The following is a 19,406-nucleotide window of genomic DNA, read 5'->3' on the forward strand; positions in this document are numbered from 1 at the left end:
CAGAAGACAACATGTATCTCAACACTCAAAACCTCCTGCTTGGCTCTCTCGGTCTCGCATTACTCACAAACCCTGCCATTCCATCACCAACACCTACACCCACAAATCATCCTGGGAGATGGGCCCTCCATCTCTATCAGAACACCCGATGCTCAGGAGAAGATACCCTCTACTCGGGCTCTGCCTCACTCAAGTGTGAAAATGAGATATTGAACGGTGGTGCGTTGGGCTACATCAGTGAAATACACCAACCGCCTTGCGATGTGGCTCTGTTCAGCGATGAAAACTGTAAAAACTCGATTGGAAATATTGCGCCGCAAAGTCCGAGGAAGTGCCAGGTTCCCAAAATTCAAGGGAAGAAGGTTGAGATCCGCAGTTTCGAGGTGAGGTGTTAGTGACAGCGTGATTGATTACATGTCTTGTCTGTATGACGTATGGGTTTATTGCAGTTTAGAAGATGTGAGAGATAAATAGCAAAAGTTCCCGCAATGAATATCCCAAAATACTCCAGAAACCAGAAGACAATGAGAACTATGAGACTGTTCCGCTATTGTCCGCGCAGGAGAACGCTTGGTCAATCCGTCCGTTGCGGTACGCATCCATGATCTGCACCACTACCCCATACGTGCCTCCGATAGTCATGAAGACCCCTAGTAGAATCATACCCACATGCAGACCGTAGATGACGAGCCGCCCGACGCTCCCACGCCGGTAGTGCTGGTGACTATAAATCCACAGCCACCCGGGCAGGCAGATCGCCAGCGGCGAAAAGCAGAGACTCCCCACCAAGGCAAGGACATATGTGAAGATGGGGATGGCGCTGGCCAGAATGAATGAGATGGCGGACAGGCTTACGGTGCAGCCCAGCCAGGTCCCCCAGTGGACGAGCGTGTTCGCCTGGAGATGCTTCGAGTGTCGCAGGATCCGCACGAAGAGGTACTTTGCGCCGACGTGCACGTACAGCGCACCGCTGACGACGAGGCCGGGGAGGGCGATGCCGTACGCGACGCGCTTGACGGTCTCGCCTGCGCTGCCGAGCGAGGGCGAGGCGATCCACTTCCCGCACCAGGCGTAGATGACCAGGCTGAAGGCGAGGTAGGAGGCCGTCACGAAGCTCATGCTTAGGTACACGGCTTTGGGGTAGTCTCTGGGCGTGCGCATCTCGGAGATGACGGGGAGGAAGGCGGAGGTTGCGGCGCTGGAGCAGAAGATTGTTGCTGAGGCGGTGATGCCTGCGGCGAAGGTGGGATGGCCGATGGCGCGGAAGCCGAGGTCGAAGGGGCCGGTTTGGGGGGCTGCAGCGGGTCGATCGCGGGTTGTGACGCCGATTCTGCGCGAGTCTTCGTCGGCTTGTGTGTCGTGGAGGGGAGGAGTGGATATGACTTACACGATGATGAACACGGCGGCGAAGACGCTGAAGAACCCAACCCAGGTGAGCCAGCCGACGTGGGCGAACTTGCGGACGCTCGCGAAGAGGGCCACGATGGCTGTTGAGACGAGAGACCAGTGCACGGTGCACATTGCATGTCGGGACAGGGCATTGAAAGCAGCCGAGACGCCGATGATGCCGGAGGAGGCAGTGATCACATAGGCCAGGATGAACATCACGCCTACGATCTCTCGCACGAGCGGACCCCAACGGCCTCCGGCTAGATGCACCATGTCCACGATCGAATGGCAGCCGGGATATGAGTTTCGGAAGTTGCCCAGGACAATAGCGCCATAGGCGTTGAGGGTGCACCAGCCTACAAGGTTGACGGCGCCAGGGAACGCACCCAGGTCATACATGACCGACGGAATGGAGAGGATGCCGGTGGCAAAGATCACTATAGGGTTTAGTCAGGGCATGCAATGGTGTCAAAGCAGATATGGAATACCCTTGAGGAAGATGACAGCGGCCTGAAGCCAATCGACAGTGCGAAAGTCCACCTGGCCCTCTCCTTTCTTGAAGATCTCAAAGCTATCTTCACCGGACTGGTAGTTCTCCGACTTGGAAACCGCGACATCGTCTACGAACGGTCCAGCAGGCGAGATTTTGAGGCCTTTGACCTCGGTAGGGGAAGTTGACATGGTGGTCGCAGCTCAATTAGAACGATGGTCTGCGAATCGAACTTCGCCATGTGTCGTGGATGTTGGATTTTTATATACCCCATCATCACCATACTGCTCACTTGGACAACCAAACTGGAATCAGGACATGCGATAAGGTTCCCATCCCAAGCTACAATCATGATATCCGATAGGGCAATGATAAAACTAAACGCTCAGCGTGCTGATCCACATTTCCACATGGAGGAAAGATAAGAAGCTGGAAAAGCCTAAACCCCAGAGTTGGAGTAACTGTCAACCGGAAAAAGATGGAGTAAGAAAGACTGACTATCATTTCGAGGATCACAAGTCGTAATTGTTAGTCACTACTATAGGAATCTGGGGTATTTCAGTATCTTGCAGCTTCATTCCTGGCAGTTGGAGTACTGGACGGGAGTGTTGGAGACAATCGATCTATAGACTATCACTAGTAGCATTTGGGCACCATGAAGTTAATCCCTGAGATATTTGATATTCATTTCGGAAAATTGTCCAGTAATTAGGGTAAACAGACTTTAACTAATTACTTCTTGAAAATGGCGCCTGGTTCGGCTGGCATGAGCGCGCCTTCAGGTGCTGGGTTTTCCTTCTTGAAGATGTCGCAGACTTGCTCCATGGTCACGAATTCCACTCCGTCGTGCTTTTTAAAATGCTCGATGAGTCTTTCATGCATGAGAAGCACAGGTGGCCGCCCGGAAACGTCGGGATGGATTGTGATGGGGAAAATGAATGTATCATACTCCCGGTAAAAGTAGTCAAAGTGATCGCGCCAGATGTCTTCAACATCACGGGGGTTGACGAATCCATGACTGTTCGAGGCTGCTTTGATGAACATCATCGGAGGAAGGTCGTCGATGTACCAGTTTGCAGGGATCTCCACAAGCCCCGTCTCCTGACCAGGAACCAGAGGCTTCATCCACTCTTCCGCTCTCTTGCTGTAGTCGATCTTGGTCCAGGAATCTCCTGTTCGCAGATAGTACGCTTGACAGTCTTCGTGGCTCATGCTGTGGTCGTACTCGATCCCGTAGTCCAGGAGCAATTGAGCCCCTTCTTTGCTCGTTTCCCACCTGCAGCTCCTGTGTCAGCAGGAAACTACTTGCGACATACAGAAAAGAACCTACCAAGGGGCAACGCTTCCGCGAGGCGGCTTTCCGCAGAACTCGGTCAGCATTCGGTAGGTTTTGTCTAGGACATCCCGCTGCTGTTCGATCGTCATGTCCTTCGGGTTCTCGTGCGAATATCCATGGAGACCGATCTCATGACCAGCGTCGCGCACGGCGGCCATCTCTTCAGGGAATGATTCTAACGAGTGACCCGGAATGAACCATGTCGATTTGATGCCGTACTTGTCGAAGAATTTTAGAAGACGCCTCGTCCCGACAGTGGCAGCCCAAACACCTGTTCATGGCCAAGTTAGCAACTGAGGAACCCGTCAATCCGCATTGACAGCATAAATCACCTCTGCTGATGTCATTTGTTGAGTCTTCTCCTCCATAAGAACCAAGCCAGCCGGCAACTGCATCAACATCAACGCCGTAAGTGATGAGAACACGCTTCTTGCCCATTTCTGCAATTCGAGCTTTGTATCAAGGTTGGAGGCTTTCGTTAGTGGAGGTGCAAATGGGGAAGTATAACGAATTCTAAGTCGTCGGCGAAGTGCCGCAAGGTCGAGTTCTTCAAGAATATAATTGTTGAAACTAGACGTTTTTCCAATCAGGCGCAATGATTTCAGCCAAGAAGCCAGTCTTGGTTCGCCGATTTAAGCGTGTAGCTGAAGGGCAGACTCGACGCTTATCGGACTTTGTACTCCTCTTGTGCGGCGATGGAGATGTTCCCCTCATCCCCAGGATAATGGATTTGATAGCAGTGGAGCTCACGACGACTATTCTGATATGGTAATGTTCATTCGGCTGTTGATCATTATTGATAACTCCAACCCAGAAGTGGGGTCTTGACAGAAGACTCCAAAATCTCATCTCCAACCTGCATGATAAGGAGATTTTGGAGTCTTCAAGTTGGAGCACTTGTCATCCTTCTACAACGACATCTGTCTTGAGTTAAGCTCTTGAGGAGGAGGTTGTGTAACCAATTCTTTTCTTCAATCTTTCCAAGACATCGCCGGCCTCTTCCACACGCCCAAGTTGTGTATATTCGAGGCTCACCATGTCAGTCCTGTTTACCTCGATTTCCCGGTAAGTTCAATCTAGCGTGATGCATCATAAGTACAGAATTTAAGAAGCTCGTACAGAGACAACCCTGTGAAGAAGGAAGACGCGCAACTCCTTCTGAATAAATTTGGCCTCTCAGTAAACCCTGATGAAGCAGATGATTTCCATACTCTCCTAGCAGCCGTCCATGACTGCGCAGAGGACGTCGCGAAGCTACCAGATTACCAGCCTGTACCTGATCTATCACGTTATCCACGGCAAAACATACGGCGACCGTCGCCGGAGGAGCAGGTTTTTGGTCAGGCGTGGGCGCATAAATTCTTGATCAAGGGTAACTCCGATGGAGGTCCCCTGGCTGGAAAGACGGTCAGCTTGAAAGATTGCATTGCAGTTGCTGGGGTCCCTCAGCTACTGGGCAGCGATGTGATTCCGTCTTGGACACCGATCACCGATGCGACAGTCGTTACGCGACTCCTGGATGCCGGTGCTGATATTCTGGGAACCTCGACGTGCGAAAACTTCTGCCATTCCACCGGCTCCTATACTAGCGCTCAGGGTATAGTTGAGAATCCTTTTGCGTCTGGTTATTCTGCCGGTGGTAGCACATCTGGCGGGGCTGCTCTGGTGGCTGGTGGCTTGGTGGATATTACAATAGGTGGTGATCAAGGTGGGAGTATCCGAGTGCCTGCGTCACTATGTGGCTGTATGATTGCCCCAGATAAGACAGTTGAATGTCTCACTGATATTCTCCCGCAGGCGTTGGTCTGAAGCCCACACATGGCCTGGTTCCGTTTACCGGTATTGCAAGTGGCGATGCGGTGAATGACCATGCCGGGCCACTGGCTCGAAACGTGCAAGATATTGCCCTCTGCCTGGATGCTATCAGTGGCTATGACGGAATAGACGACAGATCGCTCGGCAGTCCCAAGCCCGGATCAACAGCGTTTGCTCAGACACTTCAGGCAGAATCGACGAGGCTCGACGGCTTCAGGATTGCGTTGTTGAAAGAAGGATTTGAGCACGCGGCTGTCGACCCCGCAGTCAGGGACTGTGTCAGGACGGCCGCACAGAGATTCAAAGAGCTTGGTGCCATCGTGGACGAGATTTCACTCCCCGAGCACTTGCAAGGGCCCGCCATCTGGACAATCCAACAGCGCATAGCAGGCTCCATGAACCTTCTGGGGCATGCACACGGAAGAAGAGGCCTGTATCTGACTGAAATGGAGCGCGCCAGGCTCCCGTGGACGAACGATAGCTATCAGAGAGCCTTTCCAGCAACGAAGAACGTCATCATCAACGGGTTGTACCTCAGCTCGCGGTTCCCAGATCTCTACGGCAAGACCATGAACATCGGCCGGAGGCTTCGAGATCTCTACGAGGCGATCTTTGAGCAGTACGATGTGGTGATCATGCCTACTACTCCGGTCGTTGCACCTAGACACGGAAAGCGTGGTCTTCCATTGGAGTCGGTGAAGCCGAGCATGGGTCTCACGATAAATACTGCAATTTTTGACGTAACTGGCCAGCCCGCAATGTCCATTCCTGTTGGATTTGCCCCGGCCAAGGACAATGCGGACGTCCAACTGCCGGTCGGGATGCAGATTGTAGGAGGACTGTGGCAGGAATCGAAAATCTTGCGAGCCGGTCGTGCGTGGGAGACCCATTTCAACTGGAAGGAGAAATGTTTACCATGAATGTTTAGACTAGATACGGTCGATTCGGCACTATCTGTTGTATAAGCTAATAGAGTCCTTGTGAAGTACATTTTGCCTAGTTGATAATATAGCCACCATCAACAACCATAGCATGGCCCTGCACGAAGGAGGCAAACGTCGAACATAAAAAGAGAACCGCATCTGCCACCTCTTCTGGCTTGCCCATCCGTTTCATCGGCGCAATATCCACAGCAGGCTGTAACCGCGCACGTACCTCCTCATTGCCGGTTGTCATCGGGGTCTCAATGACCCCCGGACAGACACAATTCACGCGAATGCCGTCCGCAGAATAATCTATTGCGTCGGCTCGAGTCATGCCAATAATGGCGGCCTTGGAGGCGCAGTATGCTGCTGTTGTTTTTCAAAAGAGTATCAGTAGACGCTCAAGTGGTATCTCGAGCCGAAGAAACAGGAGCGCTTACGAGCTCCAGGGCGTGAGACAATCCCCAGCTGACTGGCGATATTGACAATACTCCCCCGTTGCGGCTCACGGCCCGGATTATGGCTCGGCAGAGGATCCTGTTTGAGCATCTGCTTCAACTCTGCTCTGGATGACAGCCAGCAACCCCTGTAATTAATATTGGTAATCCGGTCAAAGACCTCCGTGCTTGTCTCTGTTGATCGACCCGAGTCCCCAAGTATCCCGACGCAGTTCACTGCATAATCGAGACGACCGAATGTGCTCACCACTTCATTCATAAAGGCCTCGACAAATTGCTCGTCCGCCATATTCCCTGCTCTCACTACCAGACGAATGTTGGGGTGGAGAGAGAAAATAGCATCTCGCGTCTTTTCCAGAGAGGATTCGTTGATGTCTGTTAGGCCTACTCGCTCGCATCCTGCGGAGGCAAAGGCTTTTGCAACAGCTGCACCAATCCCTAGGAAATTTCAGCAACGAGGGATTGCCTTTTCTGAAGACTTGCTCGAGTCGACGTCTAAGGTAGATAAGACTGTACCTGTTCCGCCGGCCCCGGTGATGACTGCAACACCGGGGAATGAATACGCTCGCAGCATAGCTGTATTTTTCCGAGATAGTATCTCTCTTGCTGTGACGACGGCGTTGAAATCGCTCAACCAGACCCAAGTATCCTGCTAGATAATGATCTTGATGCTTATCGTGGGAGCGGGGTAAGGAAGAGCATCAGGTACTGTACCTACAGTGTCCGTTGGGGTCATCTTGCTTATCTACCTATTATCTTTCTACCCCGCTCAGCCGTTGGAGTCAGTCACGTACTGTATAGTACTCCGTACTGTATAGCCTGTATTGCCATTCCCCCTTCGACTCTGCCCCCGGTCGCACTTTTCCTCTCCGAGTCCAACCTCCAAAGACTCCCAGTCACAAGTCCACTTGCTCAACCTTGTCGTCTCCAAGTGGAGAGATCTTCTTTCTTTAGTATCAGTTCCAGAATTAATTATTATTGTATTGTTATGCACCCCAAATGTCTTGATGCTGTCTCAGTCGTCGCAGCCCACTCGCGGCCCTCGTCGCTCAAGCGTTGGAGCAAAGACTCGCGTATGCGTCCATTGCGGTCGGAACTTCAGGAGAACAGAGCATCTCGAGCGGCATATCCGTACTCGTAAGGACCTCTCCAATCATCTCCAATAAGCCTTGCTTTTTGTTTATTGGCAACTATACTGTAGACATGTCTTGCTGATGGCTCTGCTCAGATACGAAAGAGAAGCCGTTCGTCTGTTTCTGCGGGGCGGCTTTTACACGCCGTGACCTCCTCAAGCGGCACACACGTATCTTGCATCAAGACAATGGCCTCGCTTCACCTAGCGCTCAATCTGAACAGGCAGCCAAGGATCAGGTTCAGCCAGTGGGGATTCAGGTGCCCAAAGAGGCTGAATCCCATATTGCCCAAGAGATTCATGATGCACAACCTATGCCGCGGGCAGAGGTTCCTCTCCCTGTAACCCCTACTATAGGGCAATGGCCCGGTGCCCATCCTGCATCGTATCTGACAGGCGAGCAAAACATGCTCCACGACCGTGGTAACAATACGGGCCTGGAGACGCATCCAGCAGTGACTCATGATGCGGACATTCTTCAAGCGGCACAGCTACTCCTCCCGGGTGCCTATCGAGACAATCAGCCCGTTGGTAGGCGATCGGGCGTCGTATTGATCAATCATCGGTTTGCTAATTGCTCTTAGTGCAACCTCTGCCGTACCTTCCTGAAGAGTTGAACCATTTTCAGGATTTCACTCATTTCCTGGACTCAATCGGCTTGCCGGCGGAATGGGTTCCCACCGAAGGTGAGATCTCGCAGGTTCACAGCGCAGTGCCTGCTGAAGTTCCCGATCCTGGCCGAGCAACGAGAGAGCAGCCTAGCTCAAATCGCCGTGGCCAGACGAGGGGATCCCGCGATGACTCTCCCTTCAGATCTTGGCTGCCCTCGGTACCGCCAGGGGACCAGAGCCTCGGAACTGTATCGGATCATGGTATGTTATCCGAGAAAATGAAAATGAGCTATTGTGTCTGACGTACAGATAAGAACCTCCCCAGACAGCAACGAATTATTCGCCTCTTAAGGTGAGCGAAGAACAGAGATTACGGCTCGCAACCTCTCTAGAGGAGTTCCGTCACTTAATTCCTGACTTTGTTTTGCCGTCTCGGCACACGCTGACGAGATACTTGACCTCATTCTTTGAGGGCTTCCATACTCACTTACCTTTCATACACCTCCCCACACTACGGATCAATGAACGCGCGCCAGAGTTGATATTAGCCTTCTTGACCGTGGGTGCTCAGTATCGGCTGGAGCACCGGAATGCCGAAAGGCTTTTCTACGCCTCAAAAGCAATCTTACTCCACAGGCTGTCAAAAGAGGCGCAGCCCTCCACTGGAGGGTCGTACAGCAATGCCATCCAGATGCCGCTCTCTACTGTTCCGGGAACTTTTCACCAACAAGCGCCTTCTTCGATTCCGCTTCCTTTAGGTAATGCTCCCGGATGGAGTGCCTGGCGGCAGATTGAAAACATCCGCACACTGCTTGTCTTGATGGGATTTGCAAGCTGGGAAGGACCTGAACTAGTTCAAGAAGCCTTTGGTTTACAGCACCTGCTAGTGAGGTGTTTGCGGGAATTTGGCTTAACTGAAAACATCGCAGTCACTCCGAGACATTCGCCTATGCATTGGCATGAGTGGGCCGAGGACGAGTCCGTTCGCCGTACTCGACTTGTCTCCTTCTGCTTTGTTCATGTCCACAGCATCGCGTACAATATCTACCCAGTGCTTCGAAGTAGCGAGGTACACCTGCGCTTGCCCTGTTCCACTCAGGAATGGAAAGCCGCCACAGCTAGTGAATGGGAGGCCGCGCAAAAGGAAGTTGGCTCGCAGCAGCTGTTCTTCCAGGATGCGCTGGCTCTACTTCTGCAGAAGTCACGAACGCCTGTCATGTTGGATCCGATCCCTTCGCCGTTGGGCAACTACATTCTGCTCCATGGCCTTCTACAGCGCATTCATTTGGTGAGCGAACTGTCCATCCCGAATGGCGACCAGTCATTTTCATTACCCACAGAGGAATTAAATAAACTGGAGTGAGTCTCGCTATATGTTTAACTGAAATATCACACTGAACGGCGAACTGACCATTGCATAGGAGGGCACTTCGTTCCTGGACTTCAGTGTGGCAGCAAGCACCGGAGTCAAGTCTCAACCCCCATAATGAAAATGGTCCCATTCCATTCACGTCGAGCTCACTTTTGGGGTTGGCCTATGTCCGTCTTTCTTTGAATCTAGGGCCCTACCGCCAGTTAGAGACCCGAGACCCGTACGTTATTGCCGCGGCGCTGCATCGATCACCGCGGCCGGGACGAAGCTATCGACTAACGCCTGCGCTGATCTATGCTGCACACGCATTAAGCATTCCTGTACGCCTGGGAATTGACTATGTTGCACGTAGTCAAGCCTTCTTCTGGAGTGTCCGACATTCTATTGCCAGCCTAGAGTGTGCCGTCCTCCTGAGCAAATGGCTACTGTCCCTAGCAGAGGCAGGAAGTCAAACAACGCTGAGTGGTATGAGGCGACAATTTCCCGATACTCTCGTCGATTGCTAACCTGCTAACTTCCAATTTAGAAAACGAAAGTCGAATCCTGCATTGGACACGTTGCATAGTCGAAGAGGCATATGCTTCAATGGATTTAGAAGATGGGGAGACACCCCCAAGTCAGGATCCACGAAGCCTTGGATATGCAGTTATCAAACTCTGGGCCCGCCTTTTCCGGCGAAACACCCAGTGGCCCTTCATCAACGTGATGGGGGAAAGTCTGGAAAAGTACCTGTCCTTGATCAGGCAGGGTTGAAGACGTGGCAACAGACAAAAGAAGAAGGAAGGATAACTCCAGAACTGCCTCGGAGTGACGCGGATAGTACCGAGCTCATTGAGTCCGGAACATCCGGGGCCTTACTTCTTGCGACGAAGCCTGCTTCGTCACCCGGTCAAAGACACCAGAGTGGCGACTTTTACGCCATCATTCATTAAAATTCAGGTGTAAAGGACTTGTAGCAGATGTGCCCACTACTCGAGCAGAAATTGCATAACGAATGGAATCACGACAGTTTTGGATACCAAGGGTGACCGGCGCATAGGGATCCAGTGTCTATACAATATTTGCGGTACATAGTGTGCTTCTTTTCTGATTTGACAAGGGACGTGTATATACGTGTATATAGGAACAAATCGCGTATCCGTACATATCATCATCGATTAAGATATTACCTTGTCATTATACGTGAATCCTCCTTAGAATCATCAAGTAACAGGACATTATTCTAAAGGAAGTAGCCCGCTTAGTCGATTACAGTAACACCATCCCTTCCACCGCATTAGGTACTGAGGCCACGAGGATTTCCTGCCTTTGCAGGCGGCTTTAAAAAGAACGCAATATATAGTTCTTTTAACTTTTTACCAGAAGTTTCTCCTGCTAGACCCCATAATAGTGGCAGTACCAGAAGCGGAGCTAGACGAGGCGGTCGACGAGGAAGATCCCGAGCTCGACGAGGAGTTGCTACCAGGGGTAGCAATCAATGGCCCGATGGTAAGATTACCGCAGGGGGGCTGAGGCGCCGAGACGCATCCCTTGAAGAAGCGGCCAAGCTGGCCGGGTTGGGTGCCGTTGGAGAGCACGTAGTTGGGGTCGTAGGCGCGCACCAGCGAAGTAACATTGCTCTCGAAGACGACGGCCTCCTGGGTGGTCGCTAGGTATGCGGCGTGACCGGCGTGCTGGGCGGCCAGACGGGCGATCAGGAAGGAGACCTCGGGGGCCTGGGTGTAGCCCGCGAGCCCGACGAGGGCGGCGGAGACGTTGGACTCGTACGCCTGGGCGGTGGTGAGGAAGACCTCGCTGCTGTTTGCGGCGGGGAAGGTGAAGTTGCAGCCTGGTGCGGTGAAGTTGCTGGTTCTCTTGCCAAGTTGCTGCGCGGCGCGGACGCCGAGGCGGTTCTGCTGGTCGATGCCCTGCAGGTTGGAGACGTAGTTTGCGTTGGAGCTGTTCAGCGCCGAGCTGAGGAAGGTCTGGTTGACCGGGACGGAGGCGTAGTATTGCTGGACGAACCATTCGAGGGCCCAGACATACTGGGCTACCTGGACGTCGCCAGACGAGGGGGTGCAGAAGCTGTTGTTTTGGGCGGCGGTGGTGGCCGCGCCGGCCAGCATGAGGGCGCTCAATGTCGGGAGGATACGCATGGTGAGAGTCAGAGAGTCACTTGGTTTAGACTGAGTGATGCGTCTAGGCTGTACGAGAAGTTGATTATACTTCAAAATCGAAACGGAACACAGCTTGTGCCAAGCGTACTTCAGCTGAGTGACTCTCTTATAAGCTCCCCCGGAGGCACAGCCCAAGTCCTTGCAGTCATTATGAACAAGGAGAACTATTTCAACCGGTCATGAATGCAACCATATGATGAAATCCGGACTATTCCCGCGTACAATTGAGTTTGTTCAAGCGGAAATCTATATTGCATAGATCTGTCTTCCGGGCTCCGTTGCATCATCGACACCGGCCACTAGAAACTTTGTTTCCTCGGAACCAGTCGCAATTCACACCGAACAATGGTCGAACAACAAGAATGCTTCGACCTAGACCCTGCAATTCGGATTCATCTGCATGGTACGAACCTGAGGGGTACGCGTCCATCTGTTGAGATATCCGATCACTTGGCCACCATGATCTCATGAACGGCGAGGGTCCCGTACGGCTCCGAGAATCTGGAGCCCTGATATCATGTCCGCATCGGTGAGGCCGAGTCAAGGGATCATCCCTCGTCTTTGAGATCCAGTAGCATTGTTTCTCAAGATTGGCTGTCCAACATCAAAATTTGCGGCTGGATCCCAAGAGAGCTGTTTCAGGCGTTAGAGATGGATGTATGGCGCCTGTGACGTTCGACTCTTACCCTTTTGCGCATCGATGGTTATGTTGCGCTAGTCCCAAAGAAGAATAGATTGATGGCTGAGGCATCACTCAACTAGCTAACTACTATCCACAGTGCGCTACTCAGAACGAAAGAAAATTGCAGCATTCTCATAATAACAATATGCGGTCTTGTCGAATATGAACATGAGATGTAAGGAGAAGCACTCTAATCGCCATATGCGCTAGAATATTAATACTGAACAGTCCTAAGAATAAGGTAGCCTCCCCAAAAAGATATACGCAACTTTTGGTCCCTATAGCTGTAACAGGAACCCAAACGATGAAGGGAAAAGGAAACGATTAACGGGCAGTATGTATGTATTGAGCTCTATGAGTCATCAACAAGGCGCTTGTTTTCCCATGCCTTTTTCGCGCCGTCCAGGAGGACCTCTAGATTGCCACTGTTCTCGCACATGCTACGGAACAGCCCATCTGACTTGTTGATCAGCGTCCACGGATGATCGTACTCGATGACCCGACCATGATCAAGCACTAAGACTTTATCATAGTCGATGATGGTTTGCAGGCGGTGTGCAATTGTGATAATGGTGCTCTCTCGCAACTCCCGCAACGTTTCTTGAATCTTGGAATCCGTGTTATAGTCGATAGATGCGGTCGCCTCATCCATCATCAGGACCTTGGGGTTCTTCAAAAGAGCGCGCGCAAGGCACAGAAGCTGCCTCTGGCCTTGAGACAGATTCGAGCCTGATTCGGAGACTGGAGACTCCAGATTGCGGAAGATATTCTTGTTATCTTGAACAGCAGCGCCATCCACGTCGGCTCCATGGGCCGATATGAGGTGCGGTTCAGCGACTGACACGGTGCTGGCCGTAATAGGAGTTGCCGATCCTGACGTCCCCGACCCGATGAGATGGACACGACCAAGGGCTGTGAAGATCTGTTCATCGCTGAATAGGTGGAACGGATCAAGGTTGCTTCGAATGGTTCCTGTGAAAAGAGTCGGATCCTGGGGCACAATGGTAATTGCCTCCCGCAAATCGCGGAGTCCAATGGTGCCGATGTCTAGTCCATCAATGAGAATCTGTCCCTTCTCTGCCTCAAGTCCCCGGAAAAGCGCAAGCGCAAGGGAGCTCTTTCCGGCACCTGTGCGGCCAACGATACCGACCTTTTCGCCGGGCTCGACTGCAAATGACACACTTCGAAGGACAGGATCAAGGTCAGGCCGATACCGGGTAGTGTAATTGATAAATTCGACGGCGCCTCCAGTGGGCCAGTCGGCGGGGGGTCTCGAGTCGACAATTACTGCCTTGGCTTCTTGCTCAACGTCAAGGTACTCCTTCACTCGTTCAACTGAGTTCATGCTCTGCTGAACTTCCGAGTACAGGCGAACCAGCCACAGCACGTTCTCGGTGAAAGTGACTGCATACGTGAGAGACAGACCAGCAGCACCAGCGTCAACTTTCCCGATATTGATCAGAACGAAAGCGGCTGTGAAGAACGAAACTAAGGCGCCCGTGATGTCCACACGGAATGCCAGCCAGCGATTTGCAGCCCAGAGATATATGTGGGGACGGTTGTAGGAGTTGATACGCCGGTGATTGTCGACTATGAACCGCGGGCCATCGCCATACGCACGAATGGTGACGATGCCGTTCAGGGTCTCACCGAACTGCTGGTAAAGAGGACTTCGCTGTACGGACTCCAGTCTCTTCATATCACGAGACGCGTTGAGATAAACAGCCCCTAGAGCGAAATAGATCATAGATATGAAGATTGCCGCGATCAGGAAACCAGGAGTTATAGCAGAGATCAAAATCACTATCATGATGACGGATGCCAAGCAGTGAATCATACCAATAGCGACAGGGGCGACTTCTTGGTCGACAGCTTCTATATCCTTGGAGAACCGGTTCATCAACTGACCCAGTGGGGTTGAATCGAAGAACTTGAACTTGGCATGCATTACGGTATCTAGAAGGCGCCTGTGGATCCGGGAAGATGCGTTGAGAGAGCCCCAGAAGAGAACACCCTCCCTCAATAGGGAGATTAGGACGTAGCCAATTCCCAGAACTGCGTAGACACCCAAATAGTAGGAGACATTCACATCGCCATCGGTCGCTGGACTTCGTTGTACACCGAGCTGGGGAACGTAAGAGTTGGAGGTGCGTGGAACACCCCCAGCATTGAATGACGGGTACTTGAAAGCTGTCGCAGCAGCATAAGTGCCAGCATCAACCGAGCCGCTTTCTTCAGTCTGATAGGAATTCGCCCACTGTCTGATCCAGATGTTGGTCGAGACAGATCCCAATTGCTGCAAGCTGAAGACAAGAGCAGCACTTATCCAGTAGTACCAGGGACCCATCGATCTGAGGTAAAGCCGAATGGTCGACCACTTGATACTCCCGACAGCTTTCGATTCAGTCAGCTTCGACTGTACATTGTCCCCTTTCTGATCCTGCGTAGTCGGTTTGCTAGAAGATCCGTTCACCTTTCCGTTTGTCGAGGGCTGTTCATCTGTGTGTTCATCACCCGCGTCAGATGGCATGCGTGATAGACGAGGGGTACTGGCTCTCGAGGCGGGCCGAGACCTGAAATAGTCTTCACCAAAAACGCCCGAACTGGCGACATCATCAGGGCGTCCTTGAGCGGTGATTTTACCATTGTCGAGGGCGACGACAAAATCGGCTTGAGGAACTGTCAGAGCGACGTTGTGAGTGACTAGTACACAGGTTCGGTTCATCATCAATGGACCTCTGAGAGCCTCTCGGAAAATGTGCTTTGCTGTGTGAGAGTCCACAGCACTGAGACAATCGTCGAGCAATAGATGACGAGCCCTGCTGTAGATAGCGCGAGCCAGTGAGATCCTTTGCTTCTGTCCTCCAGAGAGACTGATTCCTTTCTCGCCAACCATGGTTTGATCGCCCGCATCGAGAATAGTCAAATCACGCTCGAGGGCACAGGCTTTAATAACGGCCCTGTAGCGACTCTCGTCAAAAGGTGAAGCGAACACAATGTTCTCTTTGACCGTAGCATTGACAAGCCATGCTTCTTGTGCACAGTATGCAACACTCTCAATGAGTCCAGTTTGGGGATCAACGGGTAATTCAGCTCGATTGGCCGTTCCGCCAGGTAGATGGACTCTGCCTTCTAGCAATTTCATTTCACCCAAAAGTGCCATCAATAAGGATGTCTTTCCGGAACCTGTAGGCCCAGCGATAATATTGAGTTTACCAATATGGAAAGACACGTTCATATTGATCAGACGGAAGGCCTCGCCATTGTCAGAGGCGTCTCCATGGCTGTCTTTCTTGGGAGTGCCCCAGGAAAGAGTAGCGTTCTCCAATGCAATCTGAGGCGGTGTTTCGGGATCCGCGCGTGCGCTCAATATGCTGTACTTCTCTGTCTCCTCTTCATTGAGATACGTATCCACACGGTCTAAGGAGACTTTTGATTCTTGAACATGAGCAACCATATCGGCCAGCTGATCCAAGGGTACCCGGAGTAAGGAGAACATCGACAAAGCCGGGAAAGCGATCGATGGTGTCAGTTTCTTCTTTTCAACCACCGTATACAAGAAGAACGAGGTGAAGGTGATGAGAATTGGTGTCCCGTACCAAACCGTTGCCGCGAATGACCACAGAATGTAGCGATTCCGTAGCGATTTCAACTCCGCTCTGCGCTTCTCGTCAATAATATCTTGGAAACGCTGTTCCCAAGCGAAATATTTAACAATACGAATGTTTTGAAGGACCTCGTTGGTCGCGTGAATACGTGCATCCGTTCCAGCCAAAATCTGGTTCTGCAACCTAGCGAAGCTTTTGGCGATAAAAAGATTTACCGGAAGCATAAGGACCATGAGAACGATCCCAGCGAACGAGCTAAAACCAAGGAGTCGATACAGAAGCGTGACAGCAATGATGATTTGGACAGGAACGCTAGCCCAGAGAAAGTGAAGATAGGCGCCCACTTCGCTGACCTTAAAAGAGTCAATGGCCATCAAGTTGATGATTGTGCCGACATTGGCTAATTGAGCCGGATCTGCCTTGGCTGAATCTGCTGGAGCTGGAGTCTCAGAGTCCACTGCGGCCTTCTTCTTCTTGCGGCCAAAGGAAAAGATGCTGTTCTTTTTGCCGTCCTTCTGAGTTTCTTCCTTCTTCTTTGGTGCATCAGGAGAGGAACCGGCTTTTCGGCGCAGAGCTTTGGCGTAGATTTCACCGATAATGATAGCGCGAAGCTTGACGCCTAGCTTTCGACCAATCCAAAGAGCCTGTCCATCAGCGACACCTTGGATAGCTCCAGAGCAAAAAAGCAGAATCGCGTACAGCCAGGCTGCGTTGGGGGTGGTTGATCTGGGATCTTCGACATATTCCAGAATAACTTTGAGAAGGATGGTCGGCAGATAGGTGAAGAGATTGGAGAATATCGTCCATGCACCCTGGAGCAGAAGCGTGCCGTAGAAATAGCGCCCGAGCCTCCAAATTAATGACCCTTTAGGATGCTTGCGGCGAAAGTCTTCCAAAACAGTAGCCGCTTTTTGTGATGTTGTTAAGTTCCAAACGTCGTCTAGTTCAAGCGGCTGTCTGTAACCTTTCCAGATCAGTGGATCTAACCAGGAGAAAGTTAATAGTGACAATAAGCTGGCTTTGGGATGTCTCGGCGGCTCTAATCCATCTTCATATTGCACCAAAACTGCCTTGTTACCTCGGCGTGTGGTCACAGCAATGAGCACCAGCAGTGTCGACAGCGCAAACTCGACGGCGCTCAGTGTCAAAGCACGTTTCGACAAGGGATAAATGACGGCCGACCGAAACACAAAGATGTTGAACAACCATTGCATACCATAAAGGGCCGCAGTGTGGTTCCACAACCGAGGAGACGATTGCAGCTTCAAAGTTGACAGAGTGAATCGGACCAGCACTAAAAACAGTATATAACCCCATGAAATCAGCTTTCCCACAGCTGGAAGCGTCCCGTTGTCGCCCCAGGCATTGGTGTTCAGAATGATGACAAACGTGGTCACTAAGCCCATTAATGCAGCTAATTCCAAAGCTATGATGGCGATTTCTCCACGCGGACGGTCGATCTCCAATCGCGCCTGCTCCAGCTGCGTCGCCTTGAATAACATCGGATCGGTTTCCTCTGCTTCCTCTCCGTCCTCTTCATCAACTGGCCCGGTACTGGATACACCATTCTCGGCTTCATCGTTCGCGAGGACCGTGTAAGCGATTCCCTTCTTTTTCACAACGTAGCGCTGGACAACCCGGAGTACGATATACAATAAGGAGAGACCGCATGCTGCTAATGGAAATATAAGTTGCAGATAACTGTAATAAGTCGAAACGCGTTAGACTGAGATACTTCTTTGCGAGTTGCAGGAATAGGTGAGCGCTCGAGAACATACTTGCGCTGAAAGCAACGGGAAACGTCATCAATGGCCCAGATGGGACCATGGCATTCTGGCATCATTTTTATGTTGGAAAATATAAGTACCAGAAGTAAGAACGAGAGCCACGTTGATTCTTCCGCTTCACATCCAGATGCTGGAACTTAGCCGCGGTGGATGACGTCGAAGCGTATAGAATAAGAACTTGCCAAAGCTACTCGCGTTACTGATAGCTTTCCGACATTGAAGTGCAGGACGAGCCTGACATTGCCGGGGGTTCTTTTTAAACGGACGAAAAGCAAAGATATTTAGGTCAAAAGATCAAAAAGAAGGAAGTGAATACGAGGAGGTCAAATCAAGGTGGTAGCGGAACCTGGAAGAATCGAATTCGACAGTATTTCCTAACAAGTATCTGAGAGTGATAGTCTAATTCTATTGGAGTGGGTGGGGGGCAAAGGGGCGGCGAGCAGATTGGGATTAGAGCGCTAGAGGTGCTAGCTCCCTACTAGAACGAGAGGCCGATGCAAACCAGATCAATGCTTAGGACCTTAAAAGCACACCACTAACAATGATCTTGTTGTGCTATTCCATCAACACATGCGAATCATTGCCTGGGTGTGAGTCAGACTGTCAAGAGCTAACTACACCTTTTCCGACTTTAGGAAACACAAAACACTTGAAGATGTCGCTATCACTGTCCCAGTCAAAGTAGGCAGAGGGTCACCGCTATCTTTTAGCTGCCTAGGAAACGGAGGCCTTATCATCACACTCCATGAACAGAGGACGATGGTAGGTTTTAATAAGATTCAGTTCCATCCAAATCCTGAAGACCATCTTGCCTATGCTTGTACCGTCTCTTGTCCTCTATCATGACTAGATAGGCACAGAATACATAAGTATTCCCATTGTAAAGAAGTCAGCATCACAGCAAGTGATGAACCGTGAGATCACTTGTTGCTTCCTGCAGGATCTCGCCCGCTCATCACACCGACTCCGATAGAGAGGTATACATACTCTGCAGAAACACATTTCCAAATACAAGCAGCTGCAGATCAACATCGACGAGTGCTGGTACCTCCATCATATCTCGCTCGTCTCATCAATTAGGATTCCGACGGAGGGCGTTATTGTCAATATAGTCGCGCTAGCCAGGATTGTCGCAGACTTGGGGGCACGCCGCATGACTCACGGAGGTGCCTGTGCTCCATGATCCTATCAAACAATGGGATGAGATTAACGAATACGATGTGACAAGATACTGTCTTACTGCCGTAATATCATATCCACCAACACTACCATGCATTATTATGACATCCTAAGACGAAGGAGCACTCTCTAACTTCGCGCTTGCTTTGATAGATTATTCAACCTACTTGGAGAGCTCCTCTTATTCCCATCCCGACTCGGAGATGATCTGATTCTCACAATTGAGGTAGTACGATAGCATCAGATACTACGCTGTAATGGGTCTACGCAAAGAGATATCGTAGGACTGGTCTGACGTCCAAGTCGATGTGTAAGATACAATTTCAAGGTTGGAATGGATAAAAAATGAAGGAAAATTTCTGATTGATGCTGATAAAGCCTTTGTGATAATTTACCGGCTAGATAGATATGGCTGCCTGCCCAGCCACTCTCCGAACCTGACTGCCTTTTGCATGCAGCAATTTTTCC

The 19,406-nt window shown here is 51.2% G+C and overlaps 7 protein-coding genes across 7 annotated transcripts; 2 read left to right on the plus strand and 5 right to left on the minus strand.

Annotated features, from left to right (window-relative positions):
- Positions 1-531: 531 nt before the first annotated feature.
- Positions 532-2,070, minus strand: Asppvi_004697 (putative neutral amino acid permease; the record flags this gene model as incomplete). Its single annotated transcript, XM_043300645.1, has 3 exons — positions 532-1,330; positions 1,388-1,826; positions 1,878-2,070. The coding sequence occupies 3 exons, from the start codon at positions 2,068-2,070 to the stop codon at positions 532-534; spliced, it is 1,431 nt and encodes a 476-aa protein (XP_043156580.1).
- Positions 2,071-2,611: 541 nt separating this feature from the next.
- On the minus strand, positions 2,612-3,653 carry Asppvi_004698 (polysaccharide deacetylase family protein; the record flags this gene model as incomplete). The annotated part of the gene is made up of 3 exons (XM_043300646.1): positions 2,612-3,155; positions 3,210-3,486; positions 3,548-3,653. 3 exons carry the CDS (start codon positions 3,651-3,653, stop codon positions 2,612-2,614), a joined length of 927 nt encoding a protein of 308 aa, XP_043156581.1.
- Positions 3,654-4,251: 598 nt separating this feature from the next.
- Asppvi_004699 (putative amidase) lies at positions 4,252-5,950 on the plus strand (the record flags this gene model as incomplete). Its single annotated transcript, XM_043300647.1, has 3 exons — positions 4,252-4,280; positions 4,337-4,959; positions 5,013-5,950. 3 exons carry the CDS (start codon positions 4,252-4,254, stop codon positions 5,948-5,950), a joined length of 1,590 nt encoding a protein of 529 aa, XP_043156582.1.
- Positions 5,951-6,026: 76 nt separating this feature from the next.
- Positions 6,027-6,985, minus strand: Asppvi_004700 (SDR family NAD(P)-dependent oxidoreductase; the record flags this gene model as incomplete). Its single annotated transcript, XM_043300648.1, has 3 exons — positions 6,027-6,322; positions 6,394-6,849; positions 6,928-6,985. The coding sequence occupies 3 exons, from the start codon at positions 6,983-6,985 to the stop codon at positions 6,027-6,029; spliced, it is 810 nt and encodes a 269-aa protein (XP_043156583.1).
- A 433-nt stretch (positions 6,986-7,418) lies between these two features.
- Positions 7,419-10,279, plus strand: Asppvi_004701 (uncharacterized protein; the record flags this gene model as incomplete). Its single annotated transcript, XM_043300649.1, has 6 exons — positions 7,419-7,548; positions 7,640-8,074; positions 8,128-8,415; positions 8,469-9,513; positions 9,576-9,991; positions 10,053-10,279. 6 exons carry the CDS (start codon positions 7,419-7,421, stop codon positions 10,277-10,279), a joined length of 2,541 nt encoding a protein of 846 aa, XP_043156584.1.
- Positions 10,280-10,881: 602 nt separating this feature from the next.
- Positions 10,882-11,661, minus strand: Asppvi_004702 (ferritin-like domain-containing protein; the record flags this gene model as incomplete). The annotated part of the gene is made up of 1 exon (XM_043300650.1): positions 10,882-11,661. One exon carries the CDS (start codon positions 11,659-11,661, stop codon positions 10,882-10,884), a length of 780 nt encoding a protein of 259 aa, XP_043156585.1.
- A 1,055-nt stretch (positions 11,662-12,716) lies between these two features.
- Asppvi_004703 (putative ABC bile acid transporter) lies at positions 12,717-17,815 on the minus strand (the record flags this gene model as incomplete). The annotated part of the gene is made up of 2 exons (XM_043300651.1): positions 12,717-17,600; positions 17,708-17,815. 2 exons carry the CDS (start codon positions 17,813-17,815, stop codon positions 12,717-12,719), a joined length of 4,992 nt encoding a protein of 1,663 aa, XP_043156586.1.
- Between the last annotated feature and the right edge of the window lie 1,591 nt (positions 17,816-19,406).

This window comes from Aspergillus pseudoviridinutans (genome assembly GCF_018340605.1).
Source record: "Aspergillus pseudoviridinutans IFM 55266 DNA, scaffold_3, whole genome shotgun sequence".
Taxonomy (NCBI): domain Eukaryota; kingdom Fungi; phylum Ascomycota; class Eurotiomycetes; order Eurotiales; family Aspergillaceae; genus Aspergillus; species Aspergillus pseudoviridinutans.